Below are 16,546 nucleotides of genomic sequence, written 5' to 3' on the forward strand. Positions count from 1 at the left end.
CGGAGGAGCGAAGAGATCGAGAAGCAAGATATTTACGAAGAGAGAGTTGGAGGTATTGAGGCCCCTTGCCCCAGAAGGCCTTGTGGACAATGCAGAGGGTTTTGAACTTAATTCTTGCAGCCACTGGGAGCCAGTGCAGAGATTTCAGTGCTGGAGAGATATGATCCCTGGGTTTGAGGCCAAGAACAAGACTTGCAGTCCTGTTTTGGATGAGTTGCAGAGGGCAGAGAGTAGAATCAGGAATATTTAGAAAGAGGATGTTTCAGGAGTCCAGCCTACAGAGAACCAGAGCTCTGGAGACAATGAGCTTCGGGGGAAGGAGAGGAAAGGAAGAATACCTCTGAAGAGGTGCAGTTGGTAGTGTGAGTTCTAAGAGACGTCAGAGATGTAAGGAGAGAAGGAGAGTGTGGAGTTGAAGATGACCACAAGGTTTTTCGCCTCATAGGTGGAGCAGGGAGAGGGCCAAGGGAGGCTGGCCAGAGAGTGACAGGAAAAGGAGTGAGCAGGTGTGCCAATGAGGAGAATCTCCATCTTACTGGCATCAAGGCAGAGATCGTTGGCGGCACACCACTCATGCACAGCAGACAGTCAGAAATGAGAGAAGGAGAAGAGGTGGTGGAAGGGAGCCTGAAAAAGAGCTGAGTGTCATCTGCATAGCACTGAAAGTTGGGGCAGAGAGCGGCAATGCAGTGGGCAATACGTGCCAGCTATTGGTTGAACAGCCAGGGAGAGAGGTTAGACACCTGAAGAACACCACAAGTAGAGATAGAGGAGAGAACGGACCCTAGTTGGACATGGAGGGTCGATGGGAGAGGAAAGAGGTCATGCATGCCAGGGCTTGATCAGTGATACCCAGGTTATCACAGAGACGGCTGAGCATGATGGCATGGATGACCATGTCAAAGGCAGAAGAGAGATCAAGTAAGATGAGGACACAGGGGGTATTAGAATTGAGGTTGGAGAGCAAGTCTTGACGGATGTTCAGGAGAGCAGTTTCCATGCTTCTGACTGCTGTGCAGCCAGACTAATGGCCATGGAGACAGTTAACAGATTCAGTGTGAAGATTGAGGTGGGAGATGGCCAGCTTTCCTGGAGTTTGCCCAGGGAAGGAGGGATGGAGATCAGGCAAGAGTTAGCCGGACAGGAGGGGTCGGCTGAGGGTATCTTAAGGAGGGGGTGCACAAGGGAGTGCTTCACGGTTGAAGGGAAGACTCCAGTGGCAAAGGAGTGGTTGCAGAAGTCAGCCAGAGCAGGAGCAAGGGTGTCAATGTGGTCCTTGATGGTTTTGGAGGAACAGGGGAGAACCTGTTTAACAAGACTTTCATAGATTGGATTTGTCTAGAAACCTCATCAGGGGAGAACAGGGGAAAGGCAGAGAAGGAGGGAGGAGAGGGAGAGGACGAGAGAGAGGACAGGATGTCCTGAGTTTTAGAGATGAAATGAGAAGCCAAGGATGTGCAGAGGGCCTGCGAGGGGGCAGGAGAGGTAGAGACTGCAGCAGGATTGGCCAGCTCCTTGCAGATTTTAAAATGTTAGGCCGAGTTGTTGATGTCGCAGAGACTCGGGCTTGGATGTGGGCTGTCTTCTTGGAGCGGACAGAGAGCCGGTATTGCCTTTGGAGCAGGCGGCAGGCCAGTTTGTCAGAGGATGCACCGGAAGCATGCCATTTCCTCTCAGCCACCCTATACTTGCGTTTAAGGGTGATGAGGTCCGAGTCATACCAGGAGTTGCACATGGCTTTGGGCTTCAAGTGGATCCTCATGACAGGGGCAAGGACATCAAGAGTATCAGATATAGCAGAGTGGAGCATGGAAAGGACTGTGTCAGGATGTGAGTCAGCCAAAGGGGGGGGGGCGGTGAGAAAGTGGCAGCGAAAGCCTCAACTGACACATGCTTCATAGGTCAGATAACCAAGAAGGTAGGTGGCAGTGCTGGAGTTGGCTTGGCCTGAGGGGTAGAAAGGATGAGATGGGAGAAAAGGAGAAAGTGATCACTCCAGGAGAGAGGAGTGGTGAGAGGGATAGAAAGGGGAAGGTCTGAAGATATTAGAACATAGAACATCCAGAGTGTGCCCTGCAGAGTGAGTGTCGGGCCAGAGGGGAGGATAGAGAGTGAGAGAGATTCGCAGAGGTCACAAAAGAGTACAGAGGAAGGACAGGAAGCATCCAGGTGGATGTCAAAGTCTCCAAGGAGGAGGAGTTGAGTGGTCGAGGCCAGGAGGGAGGAGGAGAGGTCCGCCCACTCAGAGAGGAAGGAAGAGATCTGACCAGGTGGCCGATAGATGGTAGCCACAGTAACAGAGTGGCCAGGAGAGGGAGAGAGCCTGCAGACAAGGCATTCAAAAGAGGAGTAGGCCTGCGTAGGAATGACAGAGGCAGGAATCCACTCCAGGAAGATCGGGGCTGCACCCCCTCCGGACCGGTTGGATCTGGGCACGAAGAGGATCTTGTAGCCATCAGGGAGGAGAGTGTCAAAGCTTGTGACAGAGCTGGCCGTGAACAATGTCTCTGTGAGACCGAGGACATCAAGGTCAAGTTCTTCCAGGAGGCGGCAGATGTCAGAGGAGTGTTTGACAGCTGAGCGAGGGTTGAGAGTGGCAATATGGAGACGGTTGCCATCCTTGAAAGACTTCCAGAGAGGGGTACAAATCAGAGGTACGCCATGCAGAGTTGTAAAAGAAGCCTGAGGGGGGCAGAAGAGGAAGGAGGAGAGGGTATGGTAGCCCAGGAGGAGACAGAGGGGGAGGCAAGGAAGCCGTGGAGGGAAGAGAGGGGACAGCAGGAGAAGAAAGGAAATTGATGAGGCTCGGGAAGCATCTATCAAAGAGGAGAAGGTTGGCCTGAGGGTCTTGGACCAAGACGGTACCATTCAGGTAAACATTAATGATGACCTTAGAGTACTGGAAGGGAGCCAGGAGGGCCTCCCACCGGTTGCCACCATTAATGGGAGAAGAAGAGAAAGGAGAAAGCACAGAGAACATATGAAGAGTCCATAGGTCTGGCGAGGGAACGACAAAGAGGATATTGGCGAGGGTTTGTCTGGGGGAAGCACTGGTATAGGTGTCAGTGATAGGGAGGCCTGGGTTGGAGACCAGGATGTCCTTTTTAAACTTCTTCCTACCAGATTTAGTGAACTGTTTAGATTAATGAGAGTGGTGCCAACAAGATATCTATGTGTGCAGAGGACAGGAGAAGGGAGTCATTCTCCTGTCCTTTAGTTATTATTATAGTGGTAGGGCCAGAATAGCTAGTTTTGGACAGCGGACTGAATCTGAGTTGGGACTTGCACCGACGACTTACACGTTAGTTAGTTTTGTTAGGTAGGGAACATCCATAGGTTAGGGAAAGATAGGAGTTTGCATCTTTTTGTTGAATACAAATCTCTTAAAATGGAAAGTCAGAGTCTGCGTCCTCCTTCTGACCCACCACAATTCCGCAACGCAGGCTTGCTCATATAGGGTTTTTCCTACCAGTCTGTCCTTCATCGTCACTATTGTCTAGCTCCTTGCATGCCTCACACTTACACACATTGTGGTTGTGGGGCACGTATTTCCCTTCTTTGTTCTCTCCTTTCCTTCCCTGGTTTTACCCAGACCCCAGATCCTCTCTAGATCCTCATTCTGTCACCTCATCATTTGGTATTATCACTTCCACCACCTCCTCTGCTCCTCCCTTCAACAACCCCTTTTCTGCTCCTCTCTTTTCTCTTTATCTCCTCATCTGCTCCTCTTTCTACCAGCTCCCACTCCTCTCCTCACTGGCTCATCCCCTACTCCTTTATTCCCCACAGCTTCCTTAGATCTTACTCTCTCCACTAGCTGCTTACCTCCTCCTGTCACCGCCAACCTCCTCTTTGATTCCTGCCTCTCTTTTCTCCACCTGCCTTTAAACTTGAACTGTCTCGTTCTCGCAACACCCAAACCTATGTGCTCCCTGGGTTTCCTTTGAAATGTCACATCCCCTCTCCTTGAGCTCTGCTCCATGTGCTGGCCTGCACATGTGTATGATTCGGTGTGCTAGTCTGAGACTGGCTCTCTCTTGATTGATTCTAGGTGTTTTAATTCTTTTAACACGGGTCTCCCACTTTCCCCAGAAAGGTTGGTCCACAATGTTGCATTCTTGGCAAGTGTTGCCTGCACACACAAGAGGTCCACACTCGGAAAGTGGAGCACGCATGGCTCTAGTGGCTTGCTCTCCGGTGTCCCAGCGTTTTCTATAACAAAGCTATCATTTCCAGAATGCAAGAATTCCTGACAGTGGAGTCTTCATTAAAGGGAGCATGGACCTCTCACTGACACATTCTGCAATGTTCTGTACACTGTTAAAGAGTGTGATGAAGTCCGCTGCTGGTTATGGGGAGTTCCTGTGGGGTGACTAAGGATTAGTGGATGATGGTCCAGAGGGTAGTATGGGGAGGATTCCCTGGTGGTGACCCCTACTTAGCCCCCATCATTTACCAGGAAACAGTCTGGACAAAAGTGCTACTGGTCCTTACAAAGAGACCTGTGACCTCGTCTGGAACAGTGCACCACCTCCCAAAGCAATGCTCAAAATGATGCAGGCCCTGACCTCACCAGAGACCAACACAATCATCCTAAAGCACTGGCCGTACTTAGTGTAGGTCCTGTGGCAAATGCGGCTCTTCTGCAGTCTACAGACACCTGCGCACATGCACATACTCACAATAACAAGAGATACAAGATGGAAGAATGGCTTCTTAAAGCCACAGTCCCCTCGCCGTTTGGAATACATATGAAGACATATGCTGCACCCGTGGCGGTGGGAAGTAATTCCACGGCAACTAATCACACTACAGCCTCATTAAGGGTACACACATGCAGGCCATAACACCCACATTGCCCAAGAGGAGGACTTGCTAGAATAAAAAGAAAATACACATTGCAGGAATAGGCAGTTTGGGCATTTGGAGGAGTTGGTTGTGGCCAGAGTTTGGAGCGAGCTGGAGATTCAGGAATATAGGGGAGGTGGCTGGAGATAAGAGGGGGGGGGGGGATACAACAAGAGGTGCGTCATATGGCAGTGTGAAATCCCTGAAGTGTCCAGACACCAAAATGAGTACTAAAGTCCTTGTTCACAACACAAACAAAGCAGCAAGGAACAGGAGGTCAGGCTTTGCCCAATACAATGCAGTAGGAGTGATGCTCCAATATCAAGAGGTTTTGCCTACTGTTGAAGGCGGGACAAGCAAGTGGCATGGCATCATGGAGGGCCAGGACCAGAGGAGGTGCAGAGGGTATTGTGAAGAATCCATGGATGTCGTCCCCTCCCCCTGGGGGGAGCCCCTTCCCATGAGGCCAGGGAGGTGTGGCCACTACCTGATACTCCCCCCTCGGTGTGGTACTCAGTGGGTGGACCTCATGGGGAGGGTTCCCCCCTATGGGACGAGAGCCAGATTAACTAACAGAAAGTCTTAACTAAAGACACTGAGACAAGGAAGAGGCATGGAGCAATGCAGAGTGCCCTACAGAACCAACATCCTAGACAACTTGGAACAAGTAAGACCAACTCGATAATAAAAAGGGAAGAGGGACTGACATATTGGTGTAACCCTCCCTGGAGGGACTGCGAAAGCAAAGGAAGCACAGAAGCAGTCCGGAACACCACACAGGGCGTGGCAAGGTCTGACGCCAGTTAGAGGAAGAGGTACGACCCAGCAAACATGTGGACTAAGGCTCCTGGCGTGCCTGAAGCCAGAGAAGCGTGGAAGCAAGGAATCATGAGAGGAGAAGGAAAAGGGAGACTGCAGAGTAACCGCAGTCCTGCGAAAGTCCCAGATAAACTGTGGCTGCCTGCAAACGCCCTAGAGTGACCGGAGTGCTCGCGGACCAAGAAGAAAGGTATGCAGGCAGCCGCAAAGGCGTTAGAGGATTAAGGAGGCTGTATCCAATACAGCGGATGAGGGAGATTGCCAATACAGGGTCTGGGACCCATACCACAGTAAAGAGCCAATCTTATATCGTTGGCCAAATGATAGCACTTGGCAGGAGAGTGAACCAAGTCTACCCAGAAGGTAATTAAAGAAGCAATGTGAGTCGGAGACACACACCCATATAAGAAAGATCATTACTACTCTTCATAGTCACAGTACCTGCAAGGGTAGTGAACCAGGTGGGCTGTGGACAAAAATGAGAAAGACCTAGGGAAGGGTGAAATTACCTCAGGAGTTGTGTATTGAAATGTAAGCCTGGAGAAGGCCAGGGGAAGGGAGTCATTCCCCCTGGTGTTTGTGACATTGTGAGAAAGGCCAAGGGAAGGGAGTCATTCTCTTGGCATTGTGAGAACCCTACGAAATGCCAGGGGAAGGGAGTCATTCACCTAGGTGTTTGGGGCATTGTGAGAAAGGCCAAGCAAAGGGAGTCATTCTCTTGGCATTGTGAGAAGACAAAGAAAGGCCAGGGCAAGAGAGCCATTCCCCCTTGGTGTTGTGAACATTGTGAGAACCCTGAGAAAGGCCAGGGGAAGAGAGTCATTCCCCCTAGCATTGTGAAGATTGTGAAAAGTCTGAGAAAGGTCAAGGGGAGGGACTAATTCTCTTAGCACCATGAATTGGGAGTCGTAACATTGCTTTATTTGTTAACTGAGACTTTTCAATCTGGAACTTTGTGTGGTACCTTTGGAAGGGATTGCGCCTGGGGAAGAGAGTCATTCTCTCAGGAAATAGTCCATCCAGACTACTGGCATGTTAGTCCGCTCTAGGGAGCCATTCTTCTACATTGAGAAGACTCACCAACCTTTTTGTCTAGTTAGAAGTGTAAAGGAAGGAAATATGTTTTGACACAGGATGGTGGACCTTGGGTTACGCATTCAGAAATTTCCTTAGTATTAGGTTGAGGCAGGGAAACCCCTCTTAGTAATTTGGTGAGTTGGGGTTTCTTTTATTTTCTCACAAATTAAAGTCTTTAGCAAAAACCATGACACCTGCGTGTCATTCTCCTCCTTCCACACCCTTACAGTACAAATGAGGATTTTAGGAAAGGGAGGTGATAAGGCACTCATAAACTCCTCTGTGAAAACTTGGATAGGCAAACCCAGTTGGCTCTATCACAAGATAAAAGAGAAACATCTATATTCGAAACTTGTGGCAGAGATACATTGATGTCTACAAGATCAGCAAGCAGATTGCAGGTGTTTATATCCCACCATAAACAAGAAACCAGCCGGAGGACTGTCCAAGAGAGAACACTCAAGACTGCGAGCAACACAGAGGTGTGCCCTATAATCTGTGGAATCTTAAAAGGAAAACATAGATCAAATCTTTAGATTTTATTTTAACACAAGAGCTTTGAGAACGCCAAAAGGTACTCTAGAGAGACAGAGAGAGAGGGAGGGAGGACAGGGGGAGCGAATCAGAGAGCATGTGCTGTGTTCAATTAGATTCCCATGTGGGCCCTTTTTGGTTGGGCATTATTCGTAGTTTTGAAGACATTGTTTACAGTGATTTTGTGGGAGGAAGGCTGAAAGAGCCAGCCTAAGGCAATCTATAGGAAAGGTGAACTTAGTTTTGGGTTCTGCGTTCATTTTGTTATCTCTGCAGCAATTGTTGAAGAGAAAGAATAAAGCACCTTATACTCTTTCACTGGGCATGGCCTTCTAGGTTGATCAATGTCCATGATATAACAAGATTCAAATATTACGGTGTCGCAAATGTGGCAAATCACTGCCTCCTGACCTGGTTGTGGGGGTGACCAGGGGATCTTCCCCACACCAACCCGAGGCGATGCCATTTCACAGTAAGGTCTCAGTAAATCTCTAGACTATAGAAAAGCTCAAGACTTGATATTGTGTCTTAGCTATTTCGTTAGGGCCAGTAGACAAAAGGGAATGGGGAAGATTCATAACAGTTCTTCTAAAGGTAGGTGGACCAGCAACTGATACCAGTGCTGCCCATCCTTCTTATGGCTCTTTTCTGCTAAGCAGAGGAGGTCCTTCCCTCACTACAAAGCAGGGGCCAGTTTTATTTTAATCCTCTTCGTCTAGAAAAAGTTGTCAGAGGGCCGTGTGAATGGGTAGGTCATTTTGTGAACAGCGGCAAACTCTAGATTATGGGAAAGTCTGTAAGCATCACTACATGTCTCCCCTACTGGGTTGGTTGAAACCTTGGGGACAGGGAATGAAGAGGGAACCTGCAGTGACTTCCCTCTGGGTGAGACACAGGCAAGATACTGCTCACATATAATAGGGTCTCCACAAAGGATTCTGTTCTGTGATTGAACAAAAAGGCATTCATAGGCCCGATAGTCTGCCAGCTCCCATGTCTACATCATGTCTACCCCATATTTAACTGCTAAGCCTCACTTTGGAGCTATGCAGCTATTCATCCAATCTGCACCTTGAAGCCTGTTTAAACAGGAGCCTGACCTCGCACAGGATGGGTCCATGTGTTAAAATCGCGGCAGAAATGGCTGTTTACACAAATAATTGCAGCAAAAAGGCAGTGGTTTTGCCGCCACAATTCATGTAAAGGATGCGGGGGACACCCCTGCAAACCCCAGACCCATTATACCATTTAAGGGGATCGGGGGACTCCCCCAGAATCCCCGCTACCCTCAAATGGTATAACGGGGTACACCTTCACTGGGTCAAACCAGAGGATTTTTGCCGCAATTCTTTGCACAGGCAACATTTTTGCCGCCATTTTATTACTGCATACCCACAGGACATCCATTTGCTCCTTGCTGTAGAGGTCGAATCTGCAGCTCCCTCTGTGGCCTGGAAAAGGAGTGTTTGCATGTGGTTGGCCATCACAACCTTCACGGTCTGAACTGGAGACTCAGAGTAGGAGTTCAATCTACCCTTTGTAGGTCCCGCTGTTGATATCATATGTCAGTCAGTCGATTAGTCTCCACAACGGACACAACGCGCACTCCAAAACAGTGTGGTATTTGGTACTTCAAAAAAGAAGTGGACAAACAGGTAAATGAAGCAAGGGGGTCAGAATGGCAGTCTCTCTGGTAACTCCAAATTTTCAGGATTCAAATTAAAGCTCTCTCAAAAATCTCTCTGGACTCTCCCCAGCATCTCTCACTGTCCCTTGTGATAAAATGAATGCCCTCCTTTCATAGACTGATAGGTTGCAGCGTAGTCCAGTTCACTTTGTTGGTAGATGGTACTGCTCTTCCTCCTGCTGGCCTGAAAGTCCACATGGCCCACAATCTCCACCAAAGGTGAGGCTGGCTTGGAGGATCCACAGGCTGGCATCTTGGCTCCTGATTGCCTTCCTAACCAGGGGTCCTGGTCTTACAGCCTAGACCCATCTTCCTCCTCGACACCTCAATGTGAGCTTGTATGGCACCCTTCCCTGGCGTCGGGCCTACATACTCACTACTAGCTAGCTCCTTGCATGACTACTCGATGCTTTGCCCCATTGCCCCATGTTAGTTCGTACTCCCATCTCACTGACACACCCCATAGGCATGGGGCACATGTTTTCCTCTCTGTTCTCTCCCTGCCTTTTTTTGGTCTTCCCCATACCTCTCTTCCTCTCCACCTCCTCAGTTGGTTTTATTACTCCTATTTCCTTCTCTGCTCAGGTCTTCACCGCCTCCTCTGCGCCTTTGTTCTTCTGTTCACCTCTACCTCCTCTGCCCCTCTATTTACCTCCACTTCCCATGCACCTCTCTTCACCAACTTCTCCTCTACTCCCACCTCTTTAGAGCTTGCACTTTCCAGCACCTCCGTTAGTCATTCTATCTTATATCACCATCTTGCTGTTAGGTTTTATTCTCTTCACTACCTTATTCCTTCTGTCACTTCTTCAGCTGCCCTGCCACCTCGAACCTCCTCTCGGCCTCCAGCCTCTCCATTCTTCAGCTGCTGCCATTCTCCTCGAGCTCTATGCAGTCCCAGAGTTCCTGCTTCATGCCTGTGCCCCCTCCTCGTGGGCTGGGCTCTCTTTGAGGGTCTGTATAAGTATATTATTTGGTGTGCTAGTGTGATATTGGCTGTCTCTTCACTCATCTCTGCAGCAAGTATTTTCATTCTGTTAATGCGGGTCACCCCATGCACCTGATCTAGCGTATACGAGGCTGGTCCACCATTCAGGATTTTTGGAAAGCCTTGCACATGCGCATGAGTGCAAGAGCTCTTTACTGGGCAAGGGGAGCTAACTATGAACCTGTCACTGTACTGGTAAGTAGTGTTCTGGCATTTTCTGAAATATAGCTTTCACTACACAAGAATGCAGTGTGTTTCTCAATCGCCAAGCCTGCCTTCAAGGGCCTGGGGATCTCTTTCTACCACATTCAGCAATGTTCTCTACACACTTTGTTAAAGGGTAAGATGTTAGGATGTTGGCAGCGTGCAATCACCTGTTCCCTGGAGTGGATGTTGTGGGGTTTGCCAGGGGACCCCCTTACCCCACTCCCAGTTCCTGCTTCACATAGGGGGTTGCATCACCCAATCTCAATAGTCACTCCAACCCCACAGCCCCAGAAGCAGGCAGGGGCAACAAATAAAACGGTATGGTTCACTGAGATAGCTTGAATACAGAAACAGAGCTTTGGAACTGGCAAGCCAAGCTTGAATGAGTATTAGAACTTTGTTTTTGGCTCTTAGTACTTCTGTTTAAAACTGGGTTTATGAACCACTGCATGCCAATATTCCAGCCTGACTTTCCAAATAATGAATGCATAGCTAAAAATATGTCTTCCACAATGCTATATGTGTCCTTTTGTCATACATCCTTGAAAACCTGACTGGATTTTACCATTCATTGCTCATTGGAAATAGGTTTTGGTTGGGATATCAGCAGAAAGCAAAATATTAATAGCAAGAAACAACAATTTATTTTGGCAAAAACAATATGGCCTGCTTAATTAAGAAGTAAAGCTTCCTGAACATCTGGTAAGGCTCAAAACAAAGGCCGTATTCCTACATCCAGGATTCCCTTGAACTTTGAGATCCATGTAGTTAATACCTCCACTTTACAAACAGTCTCGCAGCACCCTTCGCCTCCTTACCCGGCTATCCTGGGCATCTTTGTTGGCCCCACTCCGAATGAGGGACAGGGCGGCCCTCACATTGTTGACAGCGGCTGCCCAGTGCAAGGCAGATTTACCTGTGGAGACATGGGCAACAGAATGGGTGATGGGCCAATCAGCAGAGAGGTACTATGTATCAGTCTCTACTCAGAAGGTCATTGTCGATGCCCCTCCACCCACACCCTTTTAACAGTATTGCACACACAAATGGAAGAACTGATCTGCCAAATTAAAGACTTTTGGGGGGCACTGACTAAGCAACTAAAAGCTGGGAACAACGTAGAGTTTGTGAGTAATGGGCAGGCGGGAAAGGCTTGGTCGGCTCTTCCTCATAGAACAGGCTCCTTTGTCTTCACTAAGGCTTGTGCCTTCTCAGGCGCACTGTCAATTATAGGAAGTGATTACCACCGGAGACACGCTGTTCCAGGAAGTGTTGCCATGAGGGACTGTCTCAGTCTGACTTCCCGCCTCTTTCCTCTCTATAGACTGGAAGGCACAATGGCCATTCTCTGAACATTTATATTTACGGCCATCTGGCTCCTTTTGTTTCAGAAAAGAAAAAAAGGCATTTTTGGTTCTAGAAAAAGTGATCATCACTGAAAGGTGGATCATTTGTGACTCTCTGAAATTATGTACCTAGTGCTTCTGGTGTAGGGCGGTGCTCAGGCAACACCCTCAGAAAGCATGGCACAGCTGGGAAAGGACAGGGCCAGGTTGGTCTTAATGGACCAGTGCCTCTGAGGTATTATTTTCTGGCATCTGCCCTATTGCGATTTCTAGAAGCCACATCTGGGGAATGCTTAGAAATCGTTAGCACTCAAAGACGGCATGGCCAAATCATCTGCCAGCATGCTCTCACAAACACTACACATCAACACCATTACTAGGACATGAGCTTTACCAACATTGTAGGCCTCCATTGTAGGCCTCCAGCTATCCCATTATCACCACCACTAGGTTTCCATCTTCTAACATCATCATAAGCATACATCTTTTGTCTTCATCAATCGGCCTCTTACTTTTGTGATGAACACTACTCACACTCATCACCAAGCCTGGGCCAGCGGTGGAGGATATTCCAGTTGCTCTTTGCCACCACTTTGACCCATCCTGTGCTCATTCAACATGCAAACAACGCTCTCCACCGATACCCAAGTGTGTGTATTGTATTTGAGTGCCCCACGTTTCCATCTTGCAATAGTTTTTTGTGGACACTATAACCTGGGCTCTCACTGTGAGACAATTCGCCAGTGGTACAGCAGAAGGCACCTACCACGGTTGTCGATGGCTCCAACCTCAGCGTTGCAGTGGATAAGTTCCTCTACCATATTCTCCACTGCCAGGCGGGTGGCAAGGATTAGTGGAGTGGAGCCATCATTCATGCGAGCATCCAGGTCAGTCTGTCGGCAGCGGATCAGGATCTACAGAGGAAGAAGAGGGAACATGGGGCTTATTCTTCTATCATCAGGCCATGGCTCATACGTTAACCACATACCCTGAAAAGATGCAACTGTTTACACAGCAAAAAATTTACTCTAAGCATTTACATCTAACCGTACCCTTACAAGTGCCGAACATAAGTCCCATTAACTATTTCATCTGCATGTTAATCCTTGCACTTATTCATCTATTTGTTCAGGCATCTGCCCAATCCTTAAGCAAGTCATTGATCCATACATTCATTGTTCCAAATTTCAGACTCTCAATTGAACCAAGTATCAAATCACTTACATTGAATCACTCAACCGACTGATGGAACTAGCTCAACAATACATCCACTCACTAATAAACACATCTGTGCATTCATCCAACATTCAACCTATTCATCCAAAAATTACTATGTTATCTCCCACTCCCTATTTCATCCTATCCAAGCAGGTATTCCTCAAGGGACCCAATCATTCATCTGCGACTTATCTAAACACTCATTCAACTATCCATCAACTTTTTCAATTATCCGCCCATTAATCTAGGTATTCAACACTTAAATGTTCACAAATTCACTCACCAACTACCAGTACTCTCACTCATGCACCTAAATACCAATCAACTCCTCCAACTGGCCATCCACTCACTCCAAAACACAACGATCCACCCAACCAGGCATCCACTCCACTCCTCCTCAACTCTGCTCATGCCTTAGCCAACTACAAATGAACTAATGCAAACAATCATTCACTCATTTCTTCATCAAAATGCTCATCCAACCATTCATACACCCAACCACCAATGAACATATGCAACCATCTGTTATCACACTCATCAATCCAACTACTCAGCAACTCATCCAAGCATGCGTCCAGCTATTGACAGCCTCACCAGACTATCCCTACACTTCTTCACTCCTGCTTCCTTCTGTCCACCCCTCCTCCACTGCTTGTTCCTCAAGGTGAAGTCTCCAGTGATGTGTCACACTCATTACAGTAAGCGTAGCACCAGATATCTGCCTCCCAATAAAGGCTGTGAATACCTGGAACACACCCAGCGCATCAGCAGCAATAGCAGAGTGCAGGGGAGTCCGTCCCAGCTTGTCCTGGAGATTAGTGTCAGCACCGGCATCCAGCATGCACTTGGCTGCATCAGCACGGGAGAACCGTGCGGCCAAGTGGAGTGCAGTCTCACACGTAGAATCTGTCTGGGCATTCAGGCTGGCACCTTGGCTGATCAGATCGACGATGACCATGGCAGAGCCTTCTAAAATATTGTCTTCACCATCATCCGCTGCCAGCCCGCCGCCAGCACAGACTGCTGACATCAGAGGAGTGACACCATCTGTGAAAGAGGTAGTGAGGCTTTAGTAAAAATCAACAGAGTAAGTATGGTGTAGGCCTGACGTGCATCTACACCTCCAGAGGAATAGGATATTTGCCTGTAGCACTCATTCAACCTTGGACTCTGCCAAAAATGTTTGTTTTGAATCCACCCCCTTGCCTCCAAACCAATGTGAGAACCAAAACCTTGAACATAACATAGCAGGTCTCACTTTTGGACCCGTAGTGTCAACGTTGACACACTCCTCTTTAGGTTTAATCAAATGAGATTGTCATCATGGCCCCTTGACAAGGTGCAGGGAGGGCAGACAAACACAGTGGGACGGGTAACGAATTATAAGTGGTACTTTCCCTACTGATGCCTTTGCCATGCCTCAACATCACAGGCCCAAGCGTTTACTATTTTTCTTTAAATCTTAGCTGACTTTTGGTGAGGGTTTTCCCATGAACTATTGACGTTTAGTAAGGGAGTAGTTTCTTACCTGTAACTCCATTTCTCCAGCGTTGGTATCTTTCATGGATTCACATGCTTAGAATATTCCCTGTCGTCAGGCCAGGAACCCTCGGTCCTTTTTTAAAAGCGCTTTCCTTTGGAAAACTTTGACACTTTAGTGTCCTATCGATGTCCTTTTGGGACGCTTACGCACCACCCAATAGGACGTAGGGCATTAACAGACCCGCCTCCGCGGCTTCTCCTCAGATTTTAACCTCCAAAGTAGAGGCACCATCTAGGTTTGCATCCAGGGGAGGCCGGCGGGCGCATGTGAATCCATTAAAGATACCAACGCTGGAGAAATGGAGTTACAGGTAAGAAACTACTCCCTTCTCCAGCATTGGATCTTTCATGGATTCACATGCTTAGAATAGATTACATAGCAGTATTCATCATACATAGTGGCGTGTAATGCAAACCAATACATTAGGAACGCAACACATACTACCAGCAAGAAAACATTAGCCATGGTAACATTGAAACAGGTACACCACGCTGTGGGGGCTTACCTTACTGAAAGAGGCGTTGCAGGACTGCACGTCCCATCTGTACATCTGCACCATGTTGCTGCTCCAGGCAATAATGCTGAGTAAATGTATGCAGCACTGACCAGGAGGCCGCTTGACAGATGTCCACCAGCAGAATCTCCGACCATAATACTGCTGATGACGCGGTGGATCTCGTTGAGTGTGCCTTCGGGCACCTCTCCAAAGACTTTCCCGCCTTAGAGTGACAGAAGGAAATGGCCGATGAGACCCAGCGCGATAGGCCTTGTTTGGAGATTTCCCTTCCCTTTACTGAAGGTCCATAAGCCACAAACAGTTGTCTTGAACGCCTGAATACCTGGGTACGACTTGGATAAAATTTCAATGCTCTTTTAAAGTCCAGCGTATGCAGCGCCTTTTCTGACGATGAGGAAGCCGAAGCGAAGAATGATGGTAGTACAATAGAAGAGAGTTTATGAAGCGTAGTTGGCACCTTTGGAATAAAGTGCGGGTTAGTAGCAAACACCACCTTGTCTTTGAATAAACGTAAGTACGGAGGATCAATCATTAGAGCTTGCAACTCCGATATTCTTCTTGCTGAAGTAAGGGCCACTAAAAACGCCATTTTCCACGACATAAATTTCAGGGGCGTCGATGACATAGGTTCAAACGGGGCTTTCATCAGACCCGACAGCACCAGATTGAGACTCCAGCCAGGAGGGAACTTCTTAGCCAGAGGAAAAATCCAAAACAATCCTCTTAGAAAATGTTTAACGAGACGATCACTGAACAGTGGAGTAGCGTGCCTCTTCCGAGTGATTCTAGAAATGGCCGCCAGGTGAACCTTTATGGAGGAGAATGCCAAACCTTTATTTGCCAAGTGTAGTAAGTAGGACAGAATTTGCTCCAATGAAATGCTTAAAGGGTCTATCCCAGGCTGATCCTTACACCACAAATAAAACCTTTTCCATTTGCATGCATAGGAGACATTCGTGAACGGAGCTCTAGCCGCCTCTAAAATGCAGTGACAGTCCCTAGGAATGTTTAGTAATCCAAACTCAGAGAAGTCAGGAGCCAAGCCGTCAGGCTGAGAGAGCCCGGGTCGTGGTGCCAAACTGCCCCCTTGTCTTGAAACAGAAGGTCCAGCGTCACTTGAAACCGCACTGGTTCTGCTACGGATAGATGGAGTAGGTCTGAGAACCACGACTGCCTAGCCCAGTAAGGGGCCACCAGAATCACACGGCATGGGTATTTCTGAATCCACTGGAGGGTCCGCCAAATGAGTGGAAACGGAGGGAATGCGTACGCGAACCTGCCCGTCCACGGGAACGAGAACGCATCCCCCAGCGAATTTGGCTGAGGCCATCTGCTGGCAAACTGCTTGCACTTTTTGTTCTCTCGGGTGGCGAAGAGATCCAGTGCAAGACGACCCCATTTCTTGAAAATGCTTGACACCTGCTGATCCTTCAGTTGCTACTCGTGGAGCTGGTTCATTTCCCTGCTGAGAGAGTCTGCCTGTACATTCATCACCCCTGGAAGATGGAATGCCACAATATTGATGTCTTGTTTAAGGGCCCAATGCCATAGTTCCTGAGCCTCTCTCTCGAGAGAGAGAGCGTTCTGGAATGCGTGCCCCCCTGCTTCCTGAGGTAAAACATTGTGGTTGTATTGTCTGTCAACACCCTCACGACCGAGCCTCGTATGCGCGCCAAAAACGATTTTAGAGCCCAATGAACCGCTCTCAGTTCCAGCACATTGATATGAAGACTCGATTCGACTGGAGACCACCGACCTTGAA

General features: G+C 48.3%; 1 protein-coding gene across 1 annotated transcript in view; it reads right to left on the reverse strand.

The window, feature by feature from the left end:
• The window catches only part of LOC138521830 (neurogenic locus notch homolog protein 1-like), a 478,650-nt gene that overhangs the window by 47,818 nt on the left and 414,286 nt on the right, over positions 1–16,546 (reverse strand). Inside the window, exons 31-33 of the mRNA XM_069634949.1 lie at positions 13,470–13,771; positions 12,273–12,420; positions 10,979–11,076 (exon numbers count right to left, since the gene is read on the reverse strand). Of these exons, the coding sequence (XP_069491050.1) occupies positions 10,979–11,076; positions 12,273–12,420; positions 13,470–13,771 (548 nt within the window). The remainder of the gene's footprint in view (positions 1–10,978; positions 11,077–12,272; positions 12,421–13,469; positions 13,772–16,546) is intronic.

This window comes from Ambystoma mexicanum, chromosome 13 (assembly GCF_040938575.1).
Source record: "Ambystoma mexicanum isolate Mex_15411 chromosome 13, UKY_AmexF1_1, whole genome shotgun sequence".
In the NCBI taxonomy this organism is placed as follows: Eukaryota; Metazoa; Chordata; class Amphibia; order Caudata; family Ambystomatidae; genus Ambystoma; species Ambystoma mexicanum.